This window comes from Salmo salar, chromosome 05, assembly GCF_965601325.2.
Source record: "Salmo salar chromosome 05, fSalSal1, whole genome shotgun sequence".
In the NCBI taxonomy this organism is placed as follows: Eukaryota; Metazoa; Chordata; class Actinopteri; order Salmoniformes; family Salmonidae; genus Salmo; species Salmo salar.
Genome location: NC_138295.1, coordinates 58,300,815 through 58,325,000, shown reverse-complemented (window position 1 = coordinate 58,325,000; position 24,186 = coordinate 58,300,815). Strand labels below are relative to the sequence as shown.

Below are 24,186 nucleotides of genomic sequence, written 5' to 3'. Positions count from 1 at the left end.
TTACTATGGAATAGATATTTTTGTACCTGTTTCCTCCAGCATCTTCACAAGGTCCTTTGTTGTTGTTCTGGGATTGATTTGCACTTTTCGCACCAAAGTACATTCATCTCTAGGAGACAGAACGTGTCTCCTTCTTGAGCGGTATGATGGCTGCGTGCTCCCATGGTGTTTGTACTTGCGTACTATTGTTTGTACAGATGAACGTGGTACCTTCAGGTGTTTGGAAATTGCTCCCAAGGATAAACCAGACTTGTGGAGGTCTACAATTTTGTTCTGAGGTCTTGGTTGATTTCTTTTGATTTTCCCATGATGTCAAGCAAAGAGGCACTGAGTTTGAAAGAAGGCCTTGAAATACATCCACAGGTACACCTCCAATTGACTCGAATGATGTCAATTAGCCTATCAGAAGCTTTTAAAGCCATGACATCATTTTCTGGAATTTTCCAAGCTGTTTAAAGTCACAGTCAACTTAGTGTATGTAAACTTTTGAGCCACTGGAATTGTGATACAGTGAATTAAGTGAAATAATCTGTCTGTAAACAATTGTTGGAAAAATGACTTGTGTCATACACAAAGTAGATGTCCTAACTGACTTGCCAAAACTATAGTTTGTTAACAAGAAATGTGTGGAGTGGTTGAAAAACGAGTTTTAATGACTCCAACCTAAATGTATGTAAACTTCCGACTTACATACACTAGATAGGTGCAGTGAAATGTGTTGTTTTACAGTGTCAGCCATAATAGTACGGCGCCCCTGGAGCAAATTAGAGCTAAGAGCTTTGCTCACAGGCACATCGACAGATTTTTCACCTTGTCGGGTCAGGTATTCAAACCAGCGACCTTTCGGTTACTTGCACAAAGCTCCAACTGCTAAGCTACCTGATGCCTAAGACATTGATGGGGATAGGAAGTGAATTATCTTGTCACTCCTGTGGAAACCCCCGGAGGCCTGAGAAACACAGGTCAAGCGTAAGTGTCCTGTCCATCTGACACCAAGCGAAGAGGTAAACACTAGTGCAACACTCATTTGCAACATCCCTAGAGTTAGGAAAACAAGCATTAGCTATGTGTTCCAGTTGATATTTTACATTGTATTGAATTAGTAGCAACACCATGTAGTTACTTTGTGCAGAAGGCATTCATTTGTTTATGTATAATGTACAGTAAGCCTACAGTAAAGATATACATGAGATCATAATGAATGAGGAGTTATGAATGAAATGATGTAATACAATCAAAGTTCTTCTCATTATTTTTTTAAGTAATATAGGCTAAAGGAAATGATTAGATTTGGTAAGGGGCATTTCTTTTAAGACTAATCATATATTGATTTAGTTGAATCAAGCAACAAGAAAAAAGCATGCTAAAGGGTCATTGACGGGTCATCGCAGGATCAGGGTGTAAACAGTTTGACAGGCATCTCTCATGACTTGAGTGTATCCACTGTATAAATAGCTTTAGAGCAGGTGTAAGAACACTAACAGGATAGTGAGTGTCCTGTCGGTGACAGTCAACCCGTCTCAGGTGACATTGTGCCATTGAGTGCCATTAGGTGTCAACAGGGTCAAAGGTAAAACACATGTAGATGAGCATGTCAAACGACAACTACATTTAATTGTTTTCAGGTTCTGTTCAGTTTTTGAACAGAACTACACATTGGTGTGATTTACAGAGAAGAGCAATACTTTATGCAGAAAAATAACATTGTGTACAAAAATACAACTTCACTGTACAAAACAAACACTGCACTTACAAAGCAAAGTAATGGAAAAGTTGGCAGATCCAAATCTTCCATAGGCAGGATGGCACTTTGAACAGAGACAGAAATCCAATACAGTAATATTCTATCCTTGAATTGTAGTTAGAAAACATGCAGGAATGCATTTCAGTTGAAAACTTGTATCTATTCATGTACAGTTTGGGTGTCATTCTTGTGTAACAGATTTGAAGAATTTCAAATAGTGTATGGATCTGATCTGAATATGTGATCGGAATATGGCCTTCCGTTCTGTTAATCTTTGGTAGTATATTATATTGAGGTATGGGTCAGTGGTTTAGGTGAAAACTGGAGGAATGATGTCAATATAATAAGTCACTATAGATTTCTGAAATTAAAAATACAAAATACTGTTCAGGTTAACAATATCAGGCCCTTCTTATGGTCAGCCTTACTTATATGCATATCATGTGCAAGACCAAATAGCCTCTGCAGATATCTATAAGGAGAATACAGAGCTTCTTCTTGTCTCTGAATAACCCAGTCATGCAAATTGATTAGACTGATTCTCATGATTGATTCTTCAATTCCAGCTCAAGTATGTCAATAGTAATTTCACATTTGGACTTGAGTTCTAATTGGTTAATGTATGCATGTATGAGTGATGTATTGGGATCATTCTCAATGGCAAACAGCTGAAAAAGACTGAACAAATCAATAACCCAAGGAGGTCAAAACCTGATCTGGAGTCTTGACTGTGATAATTGTACTACGTGGTGTACTCAATTCTATTCGTTGAAAGGTTTTTCTATAATAATAGTTAAGTGTATAAACCTTTAAGCAACATTATATCTTCAAAATACCTGAGTACCTGGCCTTGAAAAACAGGACTCCCTGAACACAAAAGGTTGATTTCAGGTTGATATGATTTCATACATTGTGAGAGAAAGGCAGTACTTAAACCCTGACAAAGTGTTTTACTTCCAAAAGGACCAACGCAGTACAATTCCACAGGTTCAAGAATACAGTAGATCTTGGTTGTCCATGCGACTCAAGATGTGCACTGCACAATTAGAAGAAATTGTCTGGGTATCCCGTGCAACATAGGAAAAGTGTGTATGTCATGTGACGTGTGCATGCATTTGTTACCGATTCATTTTCCTTAATTGGTCTATGATCCTTAATGGAAATAGTTTCTATAATCCAGCTGCAAGACATTTGAGCATTAACCCGTCAAACATGTTTAGCGGGAAACCTAACAGAGCCTTTGAGATTCTTAAATCCATTCTCTGATGAAGTCAACATTGAAGAGATAGTCAGTGCCCAGATGAATTGTGAAGCAAATTACCTTAGACCAAAAGCTTATACTATATGTTAACTCAATTTCATCCTTATGCACCCTGAAAGATATGTTAACTTCATAAACAGTAATCCAAAGTCCATCATGCATTGGGGTGTTCAAATGCAAACACATTCAAAACATTGATGCAGATAAAATCAATACCTTACCATACAAATGACTTTCAATGATTGACAGAAATGTGTCGCTTCCTTCAAAGGACTTGATCCACATGGCACGTTGCACAAGACCACTATAAAAATGACATTTCGAAAAACATGCCATCGTAACAGTATAAAGTTATAATCTGGAAAGGCAAACAACTGTTCCAGAGGGACAATGCCACGGCGTTGGCATTGTGGAGTGGCACCGCATCATGTACCAAAGCCTCTGTCCTTGTAGTTCCTCACTCTAAATAAGTAAGGGGGCATTGACATTTCCATGGCAGAAGTAGCATGCACAGCTACAGTATGCTATTGAATGGAGCTAGGCTAACAATTTGGAATCCTAGCATCATGACCTAGCGACCCAAATGGAGCTAGGCTAACAAATTAGCATTCTGGCATCAAACCCAGCGACCTCCATGGATAAGACGGCTTGTTTCTCTGAAGAGGCCGAAGGCTAAGTCTCTTACTCAGTCTTTGCTCTCGCTGCATGTTCGTCGGATCACAGAGGAGAAGAAGCTGTTGCCTTGTGGGGGACCCATCAACATCGGTGCCTGGTTCTTATGCGCTATTTCAATCTGGTGTGGACAGAGAGTGAAGCAAACAGGATAGAGTTACATGGTGGTATGCTACGGTTGGGTGAATACTTTCATAACATGGAGCACATGGACCCACTGAACATACCTGTACACTGTACAGCAAGGGAGGTCATGGCCTGTTTAATAATATAATCATGCCATTCCAATAAGCGACCACAGAGAAAAGCTTGGTGCTTGAATTCTATGAGTATTAGACGCTATTAGTATTTCAGAAGAAGAAAAAGTTAAATTACCACAGATCAATGAAATGGTAAATATCAACCATCAAGGTATGCCCTGACCTGACAAGAATAATGAGCAAGGTAAATGGTATCATCAGCATTAAAGAAACCCTTTTACTTCAAAGAGAAGCGTGCCATTCATCGTTCATGAACTCTAACACTGTAGTGGTCGCTATTGTGTGTGGGCTTGATGTCCAAATTATATTCAACATGATTGAACTTAATGTTACTGGAGTATCATTTAATTGACAAATTAACCTTTCCATGAGAATTGAGGTCAAAAAAAGGTTCAGCACAAAATAAGGACTCGAAAGAGAAGCTGGCCATGTTTGAAAGCTTAAAGGGCTATAAGAGTTTGTATTTTATGATAAAGAAATTGATTTGATTTTTCAAATAGATTAATTCAAGGAGAAATCTGCACAGCACAACAAAGCGGCTACCCTGGTATTGATTTGGTAAATAGCTGAGGGATGGGGCTGGAGAACGTAACCAAACAAAGCTATCAGTACTGGGACTGACCATCCATTAGATCAAAATGATAGTTTTAACCATGTTTTAAACCTACACAGTCAGTGTTTGTTTACAATTTAATGGTTTACAAACAATGGAGTAAAACAAATGTATATTTTGGGGTTCTGATGGTGTACTGTTACACCCTGATCTGTTTCACCTGTCCTTGTGATTGTCTCTACCCCCCTCCAGGTGTAGCCCATCTCCCCATTATCCCCTGTGTATTTATACCTGTGTTCTCTGTTTGTCCATTGCCAGTTTGTCTTCTTTGTCAAGTCAACCAGCGTTTTTGTTATCAGCTCCTGCTGTTCCCAGTCTCTCTTTTTCTTGCCCTCCTGGTTTTGACCCTTGCCTGTCCTGACTCTGAGCCCGCCTGCCTGACCACTCTGCCTGCTCCTGAACCTGAGCCTGCCTGCCTGCCGACCTGTACCTTTACACCACCTCTGGATTGTTGACCTCTGCCTACCCTGACCCTGAGCTTGCCCACCGTCCGGTACCGTTGCCCCCCTCTGGTTTACTGACCCTTGCCTGCCTTGACCTGTCTATTGCCTACCCCTGTTGGAATATTAAACCATTGTCAATTCGACATGTCTGCATCTGGGTCTTACCTTGATTCCTGATAGTGTACAACAGTTAAACTAAGATAATTAAGGAATTTCTAAGTTAAGGTCGTCAATAACCAATGGTTATATATAATTAAAAAAAATGCATGGCCCTTTAAAGGTTATGCCAGTGTACAATTGAGATGTAGTCATACATGATATAAGTGCAAATGAATGGGGTTAATTATCTTATGTATGCAAAACATGATTTGCATAACTGTTGTTGTTAATAATTAGTTGGATAACATCCCATTTTAATGAACATTTAACAAGTTGACTGATTCAAAATTCAGCATCGAGACGTCTGTAACACACCATGGAAATCACCCAACACACAATTATGTGTTGTCAGAGCCTAACTTTGATTTGTGGAGTTTTGCCAACAGACACAAGTGCACTTCTAAACTACTTGTTTTGTCATGCACTAGATTATCCCATAACGACTGAAAGATCTGTATGTAAATTCTGGCTCCACTTCATCTGTGATGCTGTCAGAGGAGTCACATTGTAATTAAAAGCAAACACTGGTTTAAATCAGCACAAGTTGAGCCATTTCATTTTGAAAAGTGAACAAAATGTAAAACAAAACAAACACTTGTACTTGTGCAGGGGAGTAGTTTGAGGGACCATGTGAATACATTAAAATAAAGCTTTGCGTTATTACATATCAGTTAGGATAAATTACAAATATTTAAAACAATGCAACTTCACTCTCGAGAACTTCTGCCGGGGTACTTTAAAGCATTAATATCTTATGTGGGAGCATAGAGACGCCTAGATGATGAACTTTCTATGTGAACCACCTGTGTGTAGCACATTGTACTGTACAGTACATGCATTAATACCACAATGCCTGGGAACATTGACATGACTTACAGTACAGGGAGTTTGCATCCATGGCTCCCCATCAATCTGCATGGGGAGGGCTTTGGTGGTCCTGACAACGACAAACAAAAATCCCTCTTAAAACATGATTCTTCACTTCTGTTATGGCTTCCATCTAGATTGTTTCTATGTTGTTAGATGGTAAACAGTGTTCAAAAAGGCAGAATGTTGAATGGAAGGGATAAAAGAAGGTGACTGTGGTCAGACCAGTGATCAGTGGTTATGGTCAAGGGGTACTGACCTGATGGTGACCGAGGAGCACTGGGCCAGGCGTCTTCCTGCGCTCCTCAGGCCGATGTGGATCTGTCCCATCTCCATGGCTCCCTCCAGACCCACCACCTCCAACAGCTGGTCTGACGGGTCTACAGACACAGAGATGCAACTACACATAGAACTCAGACCATCTCTCCACCATCCTGCTGAGCTGAGCATTACACTCTGAATTGATCCTAAATCAAGCCATTGGTTAACTCTGGAATCCACGCATCTTGAGTAAGAAAAAGAAGAAGAAGAAGAAGGAAGAAGGAGGAAGGAGGAGAAGAAAGATGGCGAGAACAGGAGTGATAAGAGGCGAAAAAGAGGTGTGCTTCATTTTCAAGGTGCACAGTTTGCCTTCCGTTCTCCAAAGCCTGAATATTCACTGTTGAAAAAAAAAAGAAAAAAAGAAGCAACAAGAACAACAACCAGCAGCCATAAACAAAACACCTATTAATTAGATTGCGCCGGCAATGCAAAGCAATCTTGTCTTCCTACAATTATTAATTTATTTTCTGTTTTGAAGTTATGAGCATTGATTTTGCCCCTGCTGGAAGCCCAGTGTCGCGCTGAGCCCATCTGTTTCAGCGGGCCTGTTACTCCTCCTACTCTCAGACTACTCGTCCCTCTGCAAATTAAGCCCTGTTGGGAGTGCAGAGAGACACTAATTGAAACTAAGACCCATTTTAGGGACTTGGTGGGTATGGTAGAACAAACTCGCATGCTGTCATTGATCGTGCTGCTGTATGGTGCTGTTGCTAATGCTAGATTGCTGCTGCTAAGGCCAGGCTGATGTTCAGGGCTTCTAAGATGTTTAAGTGATGCCTGAGATACAGTATATAAATCAACCATATTTGTATTTCTATGGATGTTACTGTTGAGAGGTAGGGTCCAGCTGTCACTATAGCAACAGGATGGGTCGGCACCCTCTGTGTTAAATTGTGAATGGAGAGCTTGCCGTAGCATGAGAGCTAAAAAGAGAGTTTGTGTGCGTTCGCACATGTGTGCTTGTGTGTGAATACCTGTGTGTGTGTGTGTGTGTGTGTGTGTGTGTGTGTGTGTGTGTGTGTGTGTGTGTGTGTGTGTGTGTGTGTGTGTGTGTGTGTGAGTGTGTGTGTGCGTGCATGTGTGTGTGTATGACTCCGTGCCTGTGTGTGTGTACACAATGTGCTAGCCCCTTGACACTGGGCCCTCCCTCCCAGCATGCCTTCTCACGTTAGCGCTGCTGGCTCACACAGCCTCTGGCTGACACGTATGATGGACAGCATCACCACGGTGACGGATAAACGTGTGGAGCTTCCTGGTTGCCCGGGGCTACACACAGGTCATATAGTATACCCCAGAGTGCTTACTGTGGGCAAGTCGAGGAGCGTGCTCTGCTCTCAGCAACCAAGGTCAGGGCAGGGAGATCATCAACGGACATAAGGTTTCATGAATTTGCCTATGTTTGAAAAGAACAAATGATTGGTATATGATTATCATAAACAGTGGTGGTTGTATTAGTATTTTCATGAGGCCACTTCAGTTCTTTAAGTATAAGCCGTTGGGGGAGGGGTGGGAGACTAAGCTAACATTTGGAATTATTTTAAGATGGTCATACCATGGATCATTTAGCTATTTGATTTAGAACTGTATCCCCCCCAAAAAAGTTAAAATTTAAATGATTTGAGAAAATATTGAAAATGGCCTTTACTACTATAGCCCATAGAAATGCATTGAATAACACATTCGTGAATGGAAAAAATATTTAACCCTGTATTTATTGGGGCACAAAACTACCTCCATACTTCCATTCGTTTGTACTTCAGACGAGTCCCGTGACACTTGTGGGGGTCGTAGAGCAAAATGTAGAACATCGCGTTCGCGAGAGTCTCCCTTTTGCACAGTGGTGTAATATTCGTTTGTAGGCCAAACGATTCGGGACGCTACAAACGTTTTCTTGAGAAGACCAATTTTCGGGCATGTCTCATGGCCTGACAAACACTGCTGTAGCTCTGCCACCTTCCAAGGCCGACAAATGCGAATGAGGTGGATTGAGACGCAGCCCATGCAAAAAAACAGATATCTCTATCTTAAACTGACGGATTTTGATGGGGATTTTTTTATTATGTTTCTTTCATTGAGGCACGGGTGAGTCAATAGACTCTTAAGGATTAATGAATGCGTGTCTAATACTAGCTGACTGTTACAACCAGTGCAGTGCCCATTTAAGAATAGTTATGGATGCATAACTATAGCTTGGTCTGAAGTCTATAGTCATGGAAGAAAGAACAGACTCTAGTTTTCCCAGATTTGAAAAGAAAATCATGTGAGCTCAGAGGCACTGGTTGCACTTGTCGGATGAGAGAGACCGATTAAAGACTTACTTTATTTCTTCTTCACAAGTGATGACACCAGCGCTTCCGGACAGGTTTCTCTAACTCAAAGCCATGTAAATATATGGCTGTGCTCTCACTTATCTGTCTACTACATTCTGGCCAAGTGTTGTTTGTTGAGAGTTGGTCATAGCGGAGATGTTTTGTAACATATCATCAAGCTTTGTACCCAGAGAGAAGACCCACATTCACTCATCGTGCAGTGTTTAAAAGGGGTAAAAGGTGGAGAGTGAAGTAGAAATATAGATCTTGCAAAAATAAAAACTTGTTAGTGTTGAGCGATTAGTGATTTTTTAGGTCGCCATTCAACTGCCAAAATATTGAAAATATTCCATTGTCTGTTAGGTCCACACTGGGTAGACATCAATAGAAACATAGACATTTACTATGAAATAATACAATATTTCAGTTGTGTATATTACTTCATTATTATTTGATGGCTTTATTAAAATGTCATTCCTTAAAGGCATCTCATCTCTGCTTTGGCAGTAGAAGCCATGCTGTACTCTCTGTAGTCATCCTATTTAGCTAGGCTAGCCTGCCTAAGTATGCTGCGGAGCTGTCTGAAGAAACCATTTTACTAGTTCTTCAAGGTAGATAAGGCATACCATCACAAACTGTCTCTATCTCTCTCACTCGTAGTAGTGTTGTGTACATTGCTCTCTCATGTGGTCTATGCGGTCTCTGTGTATCTAACCTAATGTAGCAGGCATAAAGTGTATCCATCTCTGTCTGAGCCAGAAAGAACAGGCGCAATAGATCATGGCCATTGTAGTTAATTACCACGTTTCTGCACTGAACTAGGTTAAATATTTGCTTAACGAAAACTACAACTCCCTTCAGCCCAGCGTCCCACATAGTTCTTGACTTGATTTCTCTCATGAATAATTTGATTTCGCTCTAGGAAAACGACACATTGGTCTCACAAAAAAACAGAACTAAATGGAATTCAAGTAATTGAACTGATTAGTTGTTTAATAACTGGGGTGGAAAAAATAAATTTTGGTTAATTGCTTAGCACTACAACTTGTCCTTTTCATACATCAACACCTCTTATCGTAGATAAATGGAAAATACAGTCATACAAATAATACAAATTTAGTTTTACACTCATAGTGTTCAAAACAATCTGTTTTAAAAGAGGGGACCAAATAAAGACCAAATCATTCCTGTTCGCAAGTCAACGCCACTTATTTCAGATAGAAGACAAGACCGAGTCACAGAGATGTTACAGTGGCTTACGCACACAGCCAAGTCCTATATTAGGCAGCCCACGCGTCATAATCGAGTTGTCACAGTGCAAGATTAGTCCCAGCATCCTTGTCATTGTCAAATACCTGTCCATGGCAGTCTCTACTCCACTGACAACATGCAGAGTGACAGAGAGGGAGGGGGTGAACGATGTTGAGACCACCTTCAGAATCTTCATGGTACATGTCTCAGGGCATCAGTCCCCCCCCCCGTCCACCCCATCCCGTCCCCCCGTCCCCGTTGTAAATAATTCACCCATAGCCATTCCCTTCCACCTGAGGGGCTTGTCTCCTGGCGTCAACAGCGGGACGACTTAACAGTTCCAGAAAGGTCAGTAGTTTTTTTCCCAGTTTGATCCGCACTTCGCACTCCGTGCTCTGGGTACGTGTACAGCCCCCAGCCCCCATGGCCCCCAGCCCCACGGTCACCCAGGCTAATGCACTCTGTGTTTACGGGCCCCTCTAATACGCCATTCTCTGATCTGACAAGTTGGGCCTCTCATCTTGAGCACACGTTCAGCAAGGGCAACCAGCACTCACTGGCCACTAAGTGCCTTTTCAGGTTCAGGCTGAGGGTTAGGATAAAACAAAAAAAATCCTTTGCACCAAATCGAATGATTTTTGGGTGAATTAATGGAAGGGAGGGATTACTGTAGTGTATCAACGGTGTGTGAATTGATCATCTCCGACCACCACTACCATCTTAACCCCCCTTGCCAAAGCTGTCATTTCTAGGGCTCTGTCCATTGCCTTTCTCCCAGTCTATAAGAGTAGAGCTCAGTGAAATGGATGATGTCCTATGTTATTAGAAAGAACATGCATGATCCAAATGGGTGCATTCATCAGTGCTCGACTCGTATTGACTGAAATTAAAGAGCAGGGGGAATCTCCTCGATACTCCACTGTCTGCGAAGCACACTGGCAGATAATGGATTTGGTACTTTGATTTTAACTGAGGTAGATACATCCCAGAATATGTAGTCAATGTGTTGCCTATTATACAGTGCAGTGTACATCGCAGTGTTACTAATTCATGAAAACATTCTTGGTATGATTGTACATTTGACTGTGAGAAATTGTCACATGCCCAGTCTTGTGTGATTTGACTTTCACTATGCACTGTAGGAATCTGATTTGGTTGATCTATGATCTAATCAAGCCTGGACATAATACACCAGCAAAACACTACCACATAACCACAGATGTAGAATCTTAATTTGATCCCTCTTTTGTTGCTGAGCATCTTCCTGCGGTGCAGGGAAGGCGGGTTAGCTTCGTGATTTACATAAATTCACTGAAAACCCGCACTAAAACACGATTGTATTAACAGTATAGCACTTTTCATGTGGCCTACTTTTGTCCAGCTAATAGCCTAACCACCAATCAAGCAACATTACATACTAAACATTTAAATCCTGTTGCTATTATTTTGCTACAACAACGCTGGTCAAATGAAGATCCTATATCTGTACAATGCCCTTGCAATAAAATACTGTACACCTTCTAATACAAACACCCTGATCACAGCTACAGCGTCATTGTGCATCATCTGGACATGTGTGCGACAAAGGTTTAACATTCACCATTTCTGTCAAGCGGTCTACGCATACAATTTGATGATATGTTTGATAAATCCAAAGCATGCACCTCACAGAACTCACTGCAACTGCCTCTGCAATGGAATGCTGCAAAGCAAACGTAGCGTTCCATTGGAAATGAATGTACTTCTGGTGTAACCAAAACGCGATGACGCTGTCGCTGTGATCAAGGTGTAAGGAGTAGCCCTAGTCCACTGTGAATTGCACTTCCCTACATTGTGCTGCTCCATGTGAGGACAACCCTCCACATAGTATTACCTAAGAAGGTGATAAATGCGTGTTTACAGTAACTTAACCGGGGACTAAGGTGATCATCCATAAACTAGACATGAGAAGACAGTTTACCAGTTTACCAGCTGACCTTAACTCCTCCTAAACAATAATCTGTGTTAATTCATAGATTCTCATCGATGAGCTCCCATCTGACATATTTATGTGTTCAGTGCCCATAAAGGCGGCAAAATTCACACTGAGCTCCCTCAGTCTGCTCCTATTAGGCCTGGTTGTCCACTTCCGCCTACACAAGCCATTACCAGTCAAGTGACAGTGCGAAACAGTGACATTAAACCGCACCCCTTCATCCCAAACCAAATCTAAGCACTGTAATTCAACTTGTCATTGGTGAAATATTCATACCAGCGCCAGGGAAAACTTTGTCCCAAAGTTTGTCTCTGATCTGTCTAATGTGAGCTTGGACAAGGTCTTGCCTCTTAGTGTCACAGGTTATTAGGAGAAAGGGTCTTCTATGCTAAAAAAATCTATACACAAAATGGCAGCCGATCAGCCATTGAGTTGTAGCATTTCAAGCCTGGTGTTATCCTGTGTATGTTTGGTTGTAGTACTGATCTGTAAGAGGCCTACCTGAATATGAGCAAGCCTTTGACATTTTAAAAGACCTTAAAGGACCTATGTAAAATACCCCATGTAAAATAAATGTGACAATGTGAACAATGTTTCCTCAAAGTTGAAATTGCAATAAATACATTTCAAATTCACCAGCATCCATCATTACGATAGCTACCTTGGACAGCAAATTGAAGCTCTTTGGGGTCCAGCACTGTTGTCCTCTTATCCTGGGTCTTCTTCCCGCCCCGGCGGTTGCCCCGCCTTTTCGCGCTCTCACCCCACAGGTTGGAGCCGCCATGCATGCTGGGAATGTTTAAAATTGCAATGCCTTCCAAAGAGATGCTGTCTAGGTCCAAAGTGATGCCGTCGCACTTTACAAAGGACAAGGGTCCGGAAAGAAAGCAAGAGAGAGGGAAGAGGGAGAGAGCAAGAGAGAGAGATTATATCAAATCAAAAATCAAAGTGTTCCTCTTGAAACATTTGTGTAGCAATGAAATAACAATAAGTAGATCATGCTAATTGTGCTTGAGAAAGAGCTTCTCAGTTAGGTGTTATCAAAGCTTTACCACGCTCATCTGGCAGCCTTCACTGCTGAGTGATGATTAACAGTTTATGTCGAAGCCATTTGATCTTTGACAAGCTGGAAATGTCCACCAGAAGGGGACCTGCCACCAGCCATGACTCATAACAACCTTATACTAGTACGGAATCCATATTAGGAATTCCCTCAGTTGCCAGCTGTATAATAACAGGCCAGTTCTCTGTCCTCTCTCAGTGGAGTTTAAATACATGGCCTGTATTCCACACCGAACCTGCTCCCCTTCAGTACCATACTAAGTAGCCATCCATGGCTAATTAATGAAGACCTCTGCCACCACTGATGGCTCTGAGGAGGGGGAGATGGATCGGCTAGACACCACCTTCATTATCCCTCAATATCACACACAGCAGGGCCGTGCCGGGATAATTACCTGTGTGTTGGGCTGAGGATCCGTTAGGGGAGGGGGAGAGGGGAGGCCTGCCTCCCTACTCAACACTTCTAGACTGAAATTGGTACAAATGGAAGGCTATTTCTGGATCAGGAGGTGGCTGGTGCTCAGTGTCTTAAAATGGTGTGCACTAGATTAGAGGCATTATTCTCTCTCCCCGGGAGATTGTACCTAGGTGTTTTACTTTTTGCTTCTTGTTCTCACTGCATTGTGTCTGCTTTCAAAGACTTCATTTTGCATGTTAACAGTAGGTGTTGTTGTTGCAGAGAACAGTACAAGTGAGAGTAGTTTATGTTGAATTATTGCTTATTCATTACACAGTAGTGCAATCAAATGGTGACAAGTCATAGCATTAAATAGCATTAACATACTTGGTCCCAATCTCTCAAAATTGAAAGCAGGCAGTTGTATTTACCTCAACCTCCAGAAAGTCGTGGAGCTTCTTGCATGTGGCCGAGAAGGTCTCAGAAGTGCCAAACTCAAAGTACCAGAGCTTATTCTTTGTTCTGAAAAACAAGACAACAAGAAGTGTAAGGGGACTAGGAGGAAACAAAAATCTCTCTCTCCCCACATCAAAATCTACTGCCATACAGTCAGCAATACAAAAAGGGGATGAAGCGATTTCCCTCTCTCTCCTCGCAATTCCTCTCTTTTAGCTAGTCTGGGTTTTATGGAATAGCTCTCTGTCTATAATAACTTTAATTCATGTACAGTTTGTCAGATATGTATTTATTTCAGACTTTTCAGAATTGACTTGGAAGCTTTCTTCACCATTGTTTATCAACAAAAACATCTATAGCAATAAAACAAGTTTTATTGTCACATACACCAGAGAGGTGCGGTGAAATGTGTTGTTTTACAGCATCAGCCATAGTAGTACTGCGCCGATGGAGCTAATTAGGGTTAAAGGCCTTGCTCAAGGGCACATCGACAGATTTTTCACCTTGTTGGCTTGGGTATTCAAACCAGCAACCTTTCGGTTACTGGCCCAACACTAAAACCGCTAGGCTACCTGCTGCCCTATAACCCGCGACAGTGAATACCATCCACTATTGTTTGAGAATTTTAAATTCATTTGATATTGGATTTAAAACATATTCACAAAATCCAACCTCCAAAAACATACAATGTCATTCATTAATCATAACGTCTCACACACGCAGAAGCCCAAAGACTAACGTAAAGCCGATTAACCACTAGAGTATGTGGGGTGGGTACCTAGCATTAAAACACAGCAAGGGGTGAGAGAGGGTAATCTAACTGGCCCTTCAATTAACTGAGGACTGGGGTGTTGCTCCCCTGGTTTCCTAGGGGCACATGATCCCAGAGCTAAGCCTGATGATCAATGACCCTGCTAGTTAGAGTCACCATCTGTCTTTATAACAGTGTGATACTCCGTACAGAGCCTGTATGCTTTTACTTTACTGAGCCGGCTTGTATTTATTAAGCGTCTAAGAGCAGGAGTGCAGATTGAGGATCAGGTCCCCGCCGTCCATTCATTACAATCTAAAAAGGTCAAGCTGATCCTAGACCGACACTCCTACCCCGAGATGCTTTCTGAATACGGTCCCAGACGTTAATCTGAAGATTGGTGCAGAATGTAGGCTACACCTTAAGACAGAGGAAGCTGTAAAACAAAGCAAATGGAAACTCTGAAATACTCCACGTGGCGCGATGAGTGAGAATTAATAACTGTAGGCCTAATACCCAAAGGGAAGTTATCATACAGAACAGAGAACAAAAACATCTATGAAGACAGGATTTCTTATAGACTCTCCAGGTTTAAAAGGCCTACAAGGTGAATCAATATTACTAAACGCTCTGGGAGCCACAGTTTGGCCAGCAAAGATGACTTGTCTCAACTTATTGCACTCTGCCCATAGAGTTGGTGAGCCTTGAAAGAGTCATAATAACTCACCTCCTTTGAGCATGAATTAAGTGGGGGAAAGAAGATATCTTTCGCCTGGCAAAAACAGATGGAGCAGTCTTTGAATGAGGAATATTAGCTGCTCTTTGTACTGTACATGTAGTACACATTGGAGTTCAGTTTAATAAGTGAATTTAATGAGGCATTAATCAACCTCAGGAGGCTGAAGAAATGTGTCTTGTCACCTCACAAACTTTTACAGATACACAAAACTGAGAGGATCCTGTCGGGCTGTATCACCACCTGGTACGGCAACTGCGCCACCCACAACCGCAGGGCTCTCCAGAGGGTGATGCGGTCTGCACAACGCATCACCGAGGGCAAACTACCTGCCCTCCACCTACAGCACCCGATGTCACAGGAAGGCCAAAAAGATCATCAAGGACAATAACCACCCGAGCCACTGCCTGTTCACCCTGCTACCATCCTGAAGGCGAGGTCAGTACAGGTGCATCAAAGCTGGGACCGAGAGACTGAAAAGCAGCTTTTATCTCAAGGCCATCAGACTGTTAAACAGCCATCACTACCACAGAGAGGCTGCTGCCTACATACAGACTTGAAATCATTGGCCACTTTAATAAATGCAACACTAGTCACTTTAATCATGTTTACATATCTTGCATTACTCATCTCATATGTATATACTGTATTCTATGCCATCTATTGCATCTTAGCCTATACCGCTCTGTCATTGCTCATCCATATATTTATATTTATATATTCTTATTCTATTCCATTCCTTATTCCATTAGGTATTTGTTGTGGAATTGTTAGATATTACTTGTTAGATATTGCTGCACTGTCGGAACTAGAAGCACAAGCATTTCGATACACTTGCAATAACATCTGCTAACCATACGCATGTGACCAATAACATTTGATTTGATGGCGGACTAAATGCTGCTCTAACATTCAGAGCATCCCATCCGTATAGAGAAAGTTCATGAGCACCAATGTCTATTTACAGCTAAATGCTTGACTTTCTTTCGAGATTTCTTTGAAAGCACACCACACAGCCAACAGAAGATTTATCATCATGGGGCTTTCGCGCGAGAGAGAAGAAAACAACCTTACCACAGTGCTGACATGCAGAACTGAAGACAATAAAAAATGGCCTTCTTTTCACTGGAATCAAAGCCTTACAAGCGGGATGTATTAGTGTAAGCAGAGTAACAATCACTACATTATTGATTTCCTCATTAGGAGTTTTGTCAGGGCCATTTAGCTGCTTTATAAATTAGCTTTCATTAGCCACTTGCAGGATAGCTCTGGCTCAATGTTGATTTATAATGTGCAAGATGGTCAATAGGTGCGGGAAGAGAGGAGTAAGGAGAGAGAGGGAGAGGGAGAGAGCGAGAGAGGGAAAGAGAGAGCGAAAGAGAGCGAGAGACAGTGGGGGAAGACATGGGGCGTGCTGAGAGGGCCTACTTACACAATGACACATCTAGCATCGCTCAAACATGACTTCCAACAGCTGCCCTGGGCTCCATGTGCAACCCTCACCATAAATCTGTGTGCTTAGCAGACTTAACACAAGGCCGGCTAAAGCAAATGTGCAAATGTAGGCTATTTCAAATACCATTTGAACCCAGGTCTGGTTCCTTCTCACGAGAGACTTGTCTATGGCAGCCGAGAACGAAAACACACAAGCACTCCTGTTGCAGACAAAACACAAATGCAGACATGAGCATCATTTGCAAACAAACAAATGTGGTGGCCTATTCACGAGTCTATTAAAAAACAAAGCAACTTGTGGTGTGACTGAAACTAAACGATGTGCAGTCTTTACACCTGCAGTGAGCTGTTGGAAGAATAATTTGCAGCACTCGCTGAGGTGAAATTGTTTTGGTTTGTTTTTGTTATTTTCAAGAGGCTCTCGCACATCTGAAGCACTGCGACCTTTAAGACACAGGGGAACTACCCAGGTTTCCAAGCAGCTGTATTATTTGGTTGCCAGGCGGAAAGTTTCTCTCTGTTTACATGAGAGGCAAACTCAAGAGGCTATTACTCTCCTCTGATGTACAGTACCTTTTGTACAGTGCACCACTTATCACCACAGTAATAGGCTTAATACAGCATGTCTAAAACACATAACATACAGTACACACAGCACATACAGTACAATACAACCAAAACCAAACAGCACTTTCTAGACAGTCTCAAGTCGACTTTGTAGTAGTTAAAAATGGGAATAGACAGTTGACATCTGAACGTCCTGTTTGTTCCCTCTGCTTAATGTAGGATGTCTAAAACATGTGTAAAACATACAGTAGTTTATACAGCAAATTCACTCTTATCGTATAATATCAAGGTTATATTTTACTGTAAACAAAACCAAAACACAGCACTTTGTCGTCCTCAAGTCTATTTAACGTAGTTAAAGAAGGGAATAGATAAAGTCAAAATCAACATATACTACTAGAGCATTGACTTCTTTCCAGTACAACATAACCAAAACCAAAACGCAGCACTTTCAACTTTGTGTAGTAGTTCAACACGGGAACAAATAGAACGGATAGAGTCGACATCTGACTGTCCTGTCGATTCCCTCCACTTAACCTAACAAGAGAGCCATGGCAACAAATCACGGCCTTATCTCCCCGTTCATGAGATAATTAGGAGCATCCCATTGGCCCCATTGGATTCCCATCCTTTATGTGCTGATAGACTGGCGCTCAGCACCATGGTCTGAAACACAGCTGGAACAGGGAGAAGCTCCAATGAGATGGCCATTGAGGATCAATGGAGAATCAACTGAAAATGATGATCTTCTGAACAGGTTGATACTTTTAATGTGGGTCAAGAGATTTGACTTTGCAATAAAAGTGAATATAAAAGGGTTTCATTAACCAGAGTGTGTCCATAATATCATAACTTATAGTATATTGCAAATGTAAGTTCATTTTGAAAATCAGATTAACAAAGATAGGTACTTTTTCCACCACTGAGTGCACGAGAGACAATTTGTAGCTACAACTGCGATGTCAAAAGACAACACTGTCTCAGGTTTCACCAACCAGTGAAGCAAGCAGCTCCCTGTGCAGACTTAACACAGTATTATGCCCTGTTCTCTTCTCATCAGTCAACTCATCTACTTTATAAACCCCTGCCTCGTCACTGTATTAAAAAGTGTCAAAGGCAAACAGGCTTCAGTGTAGCATGGCTAGGCTATCCCCAGGCCACAGCACCTTGTAATACTCTTCAATGCTCTTTCTACTGTCTACTGTTAGCATGAGGCACAGAGCCATTGATTTTTCCCTCTGACACTTAATCTAAGCCCCCATGATCTATGACCTTATTTTCACACTCATTTATTTTTGATCAGAGGTGATAAATATCACATTGACATAACCAACTCTTTGTGCATTGCATCAATGCACTGTTTTGTTTAACATGACACCACCCCGAGTGCTACAACTCTGACTGGCAGCTTGAAAAATGGCCTGTGTCGTGTTGTCTCCCCTTTCTTAAAGAGATATGCCAAATAAAACAGTACAATGAATGGGTTTGTTTGAACTACAAGCAAAGCATCCCTGGGTGTATTTATAATATCAGTATCCTCCCAGCAAACCAAAAGTGTTTCTGTCAAATTTCCCAGAACATTTGTTAAGTTGCAGCAAATGTTCTCATAACACAAAAACTGTCAAGTCTTGCTGATGATTATACAATGTTTGCATAAAACATTCGCCTGATGTTGCAAGATCGTTCCCAGAACACATTTAGTCTGTTCTTTAAAGGTTCCCAGAATGTTTCATTAGATTGTGGGAACATTGTGGGGATATGACAATGTTCCCAAAACACAAACTGTCCAGCTGTGCTGACATTCAGATAATGTTTGTATCAGGGTGCACAAAACATTCCCAGAATGTTCTGGGACCAGGTTCACAGAACATTTAATTAGGTTATGGGAACAGTGTGGGTACAAGATATGCTCAGTTGTGATGACATTCAATGTTTAAGTTAGATTGCACACGACATTCCCTTAATGTTTTAAGAATGTTGACAGAACACCTGGTCCAACATTTTTAAAGGTTCCCAGAACATTTAATTAAGTTATGTGAGTTGTCTGGATGTTGCAAGAATATTCTTGTGATACTCACATATTGTACTTAAGATGTTGCACAGAACATACCCACAATGTTGCACAATGTTCCACAATTTCCAAATGTTTGTTTTAGGTTTAGAATACCATTCCATTGATGTTCACACAATATATATTTTACCTTGTCTTGGAGGTACCCTGATGAAGACAGCTTGTCTGTCAAAACGTTGGTTATTCAATTATTGCATCTGAACTCCTAGAGTGTGCAGCTCTCCTTTTCTTTTTCAAGTGTTCTACCCCGCTAGCCAGCACCTTGTCTAAACATCTGTGAGTTTCTTTCACCTCCAGATTAACATTGTCTTGGAAGCCCTCAGAACAGTTCAAGAACATTTAGAAAACGTTATATTTAAGTTTTACCTAATATTACCACAACATTCTCAGCATACATATTTCTAGTTCCTTGAAGCATAAGAAAGCAGATTGGAATACAACCCAAATTATTTTTCTCTACAGATTTAATGGCAATTTGCATTTGAGGATTGTATTGTAGGCCAACTACAAGGTGATATAGACACACAGCATTTCATTTCATCCATGTAATTAAATGTTGTTATCAAAAGCATTATTTTAATGTTTTTGGGATGTTATCATCAAAATGTTAATAAAACCCTAACTAGCACTTAATGGGAATCTTAGCTAATGTTCTGGGAATGTTCCCGGTTTGCTGGGATAGCTCGAATCATTTTATCCGAGTTTATAAAAAATTGTCCTTGTCATTGGAACTTTTCTGTTACAAAGCTCAGCTCATACTATAAGGAGGGGTTTTGTTGTTTTTTGTCCAATATTGAAATCAAATAATCCTAGATTCATCACAATAAATGTACTGAAGTAACAGAATGGCTTGTAAGGGATATGGTCCAATCAATTGTTATAATATAGGGACTACAATAATCAGATACATAAAATCTAAAAACTATCTATCTAATGTACATGATTTGCTGTCTGTTATCTCTCACCCTAGACGTGAACATACTGCTGGTAGGAAGGTGTGAGAAGGGAACCGTGTAGCCAGCTGGTGGCTCTGCAGGGGCTATGGGGGCTCGACAGAGGATGGGGGACACAACAGGGACTAGGAGACTTTTGGAGGAGTGATGGGGAGTCAATATGTGGCTGGGGTCTTGGACAGTAAGAGCTGCTGCTACAATGTGAGAAATCAGAGGGCATTGAGACTACTTTAGGCCTTTCTTCTACAATCTTAGAAAAAAGGGTTCCAAAAGGGTTCTTCAGCTGTCCTTTAGCTGGTTTTAGGTAGAACCTTTTTGGTTCCATGTATCACCCTCTGTGGAAACGGTTCCACATGGAAGCCCAAAGGGTGATATCTGGAACCCAAAAGGGTGATATCTGGAATCCAAAAGGGTTCTACACCTTTTGTTTCTAAGCCTGTATAGAAGTATCATATTAAATATTACATACCAACCAGTTAGAATTAGAGTCTATGGGATTTACTGAACAAGACTGATGGCTCACGTCTGAGGTCCAGACAAGTGTGAAACTATGTTTATATAGGATACAGCTGTATGTGTGTGTGTGTGTGTGTCCATTCATTAGTGAGTGTGTGCGTTTGTTCATTTTTGTGTGTACAGTATATGTATGCGCTCACTTGCCTGCGTATGCGCTCACTTGCCTGCGTATGCGCATGTGTGTGACTCTGTGTACATTCACGCTGGGTTGGGGACAGGGCCACAGGTGAGATCTCTCTAAATTACACTCACAAGTGGCCATTAATTATAGATGACATCCTGGTCAGACAAACGATTTCATCCTCAAATGAGGTCCGAGGGCGGCCCCTGCCCGGGTCCACAGGGGCCCTGTGGGGAAGCAGTTTGGAAGTGTGTGTGGCAGTGTGTGAGTGGATCCAGTGGGCCCTGTGCGCACGGCAGGCTTTGATGAACACACTCATTATGCTAAAGAGCGTTCCATGCCTGGGCTTCCCTGTGCCTCCAGGAAAGGTTAACGCCAGAGTGGTTCAACAGAACAGCCACAGGCTACATGAGGGAGAGTGGTAATATAACTGCTTAAGACAGTAGTAGTAACAGTAATAGACTGCCATACATCAAATACAATACCTCAGGCTTAGAACACAGACCTGTGTTGGTGGCCATTGAACTGTTGCTAACAGGTTATTGAAATTGGCTGAAAGTGTATCTGTTTCTGAGGGTACAAAGGCAAAAACGACGAGAAAATCTCTACCTGGCTATAAATCACGTATTTTTCTTTCTTTCCATCTCTTACTCTCCCCCCCTCTCCCTTACTTTCTCTCTCTCTTTCTGAGGCAGAGATTAGCGTGTAATTACATGGGAGATCAGTAACAAAGAGAGAGAAAAAGGAGCAGTATATTTTAACTAGGCAGAGGGAGGTAGTGTGCGGCGTCGTCACGGGTCGACTGATTGTCTTACTTTTAATCCTCGACCTCATTATCACCTCTTGGTCAGGCTGCAGTCAGTAAATGAATCTATCTGCCGACGTGTCAAATCTTCACACATTCTCCCTCATAACTGCCCAGAGGTGCCAATACAGAGAGGGAGACACCCCCGGCCCCAGCATTCATTACATTCATCAACCAAATCCCCTCGTTTCATAATTTAAAACACAATATGCCATTATTTTGTTGCTAATTAAACCTGATCAAATATGTATGTCTTCTTTAAGGTCAACCCGATGACAAATGTAATTGATCTCCTCTGAAGAAAGAGAGAAAGACTGAGAGAAAGAGAGAAAGTAATGCAGTCTCCGTTGTGATTTCGATGGGGGAGGAAGGGAGGAATGGAGTGGGGGGGATGCTTCTTCCATTCATTGTAACTTAGTAGCCTCTCGTGCCAGGCCTGATGGCTGCTGAAAGACACTAATACAGTAACTGAGAGATGGTGAATATATCTGATTTGGAAGAGTCATCCATTTATGTTTAGTTCAACTGTGTGTGTCAGGCTGTGTTTTTGAGTTGGGACTGCTGTGAACTTTTAACGTGTCTTGGTGTTGGCTTTACACAGGCCCAAATGTTCTATCCTGTACAGACAGTGTTCTCTGCCTTACACCCGCTTATTGAACACTGTTCATACACTCGGAAGGAAATGGCTCCATGATAAGTTGCATTCTACTTGCAATGGACATGAGCCCCTTGGACAAATCCAACAAAATATATGCTACCTTGAAAAACTATAATCATGCATTATTCAATTGGCAAGGATAGTGTGTAATAGAGAGATCCTAAACCCATTCCCTTCTGTAAATTATTCATTGAATTCAAATAACAGATGGTATAATTTTCTTAAAATATCTCAATCATTTTTCACATGGGCTTAAAATGGTATAAAACAATATATTTGATGTCTTTGTATACATTTTTTTTGTACTGTGTATTAATATATATATATAGCCATATAATGTTATTGATTGATATTAACAGTTTGGGAATTGAGATTTAACCCAATGATAAAAAAATATGCAGTGTTGCTAAACCTGTACCTTCAATGTATGGCTACAGTAGCATTGGAATATGCCTAGAACACACATACTGGAGAGAAAAAACACAAACTGCAATACAAGGAAAATTTGAGTACTCTCCCATATATAATTTTGCAGATAACGTAGCCTAAACGAACCTTTGGATAATAGTTTGCTAAATGTTGAACTAAAGTCAGAGTAAATATGATAAATGAATACAAATGGGATTATTAGGAGACTGTGTGTCATCACTCCGACAGATACATGACGTCAAACTACCCAAGCAAATTCAATTACCCACGCCATTACTCCCTACTGCTAGTGGAGACGTATTGGTCATGTTAAATATTGATGGGAACATAGATGCCACATTTGTTCATCTCCAACGGTGAACACATCTATTTAAGGTAATCACAGATGCTAAATATGAGGCATGTCCATTTACTGCATCAAGTGACTACTGAAAAAAATTAGAAGAAAGAGTCTATTGCAATATGAAGGTTCCAGCCATGTTTTTAAAGGACCAAGGTTCAGTATTGTATAGAGCTTTCTGACTTGGTGAGTATTTCTGTTCCTAGGTGTCACACTACCAGAGGTTTTGAATGCCACTTTTTTCCCATATTGCTAAATGAATGATCAACTTCAGAACTATCCCTAGTATGTTTTAACTGTATACTTTGACAGAACCTACTGTATACATTGACCAATCAAACAATCCAAAAGTCCCCCTGTACCAATGCAAAATCCTCTTGACTCCTAAATATATTTCTAGAAAACTAAATAAATTCAGTAAGATATGGGCTAAAGTATGAGGAAAAAGCGAGAGGAAATACCAGAGCTAACCATATACCAGTTAGAAGTGGCAGCTTCACAGGTGCTGACAGTCAACAGGGAGGGAGGAGTTAACATGCAGTGTTGGTGAAGCGTTGGTTAAAACCCAACAACACATACCTGCTGTTAAAACGCTCAGGGTGCCTCTCCCTCATCATGTGGAACCGATGTGCAATGGAAGCATCCTAAATAAGGGAGAGAAAATAACATGGATTCAGCATTGACTTTGATTTTTATACTAATTTATACAGTGGAAAAGGCCTATTATCCAATGACTGTATAAATAAGGAGTATGCGTACATTACCAGTCAAAAGTTTGGACAGACCTACTCATTCCATTTTTTGTAATTTATTTGTAAAACAATGTTTTGGTTACTATATGATTCCATATGTGTTATTTCATAGTTTTGATGTCTTCCCTATTATTCAACAATGTAGAAAATAGTACAAATAAAGAAAAACCCATGAATGAGTAGGTGTGTCCAAACTTTTGACTGGTACTGTATATTAGGGGTATAAAACTAACAAATATTTT

The 24,186-nt window shown here is 41.1% G+C and overlaps 1 protein-coding gene across 1 annotated transcript in view; it reads right to left on the bottom strand.

Annotated features, from left to right (window-relative positions):
- Nucleotides 1-1,594: 1,594 nt before the first annotated feature.
- The window catches only part of dgkb (diacylglycerol kinase, beta), a 49,061-nt gene continuing 26,469 nt past the window's right edge, over nt 1,595-24,186 (bottom strand). Inside the window, exons 20-25 of the mRNA XM_014200606.3 lie at nt 23,772-23,836; nt 13,766-13,856; nt 12,537-12,732; nt 6,279-6,399; nt 6,029-6,089; nt 1,595-3,798 (exon numbers count right to left, since the gene is read on the bottom strand). Coding sequence (XP_014056081.1) covers nt 3,691-3,798; nt 6,029-6,089; nt 6,279-6,399; nt 12,537-12,732; nt 13,766-13,856; nt 23,772-23,836 — 642 coding nt within the window. The 3' untranslated portion in view covers nt 1,595-3,690. The remainder of the gene's footprint in view (nt 3,799-6,028; nt 6,090-6,278; nt 6,400-12,536; nt 12,733-13,765; nt 13,857-23,771; nt 23,837-24,186) is intronic.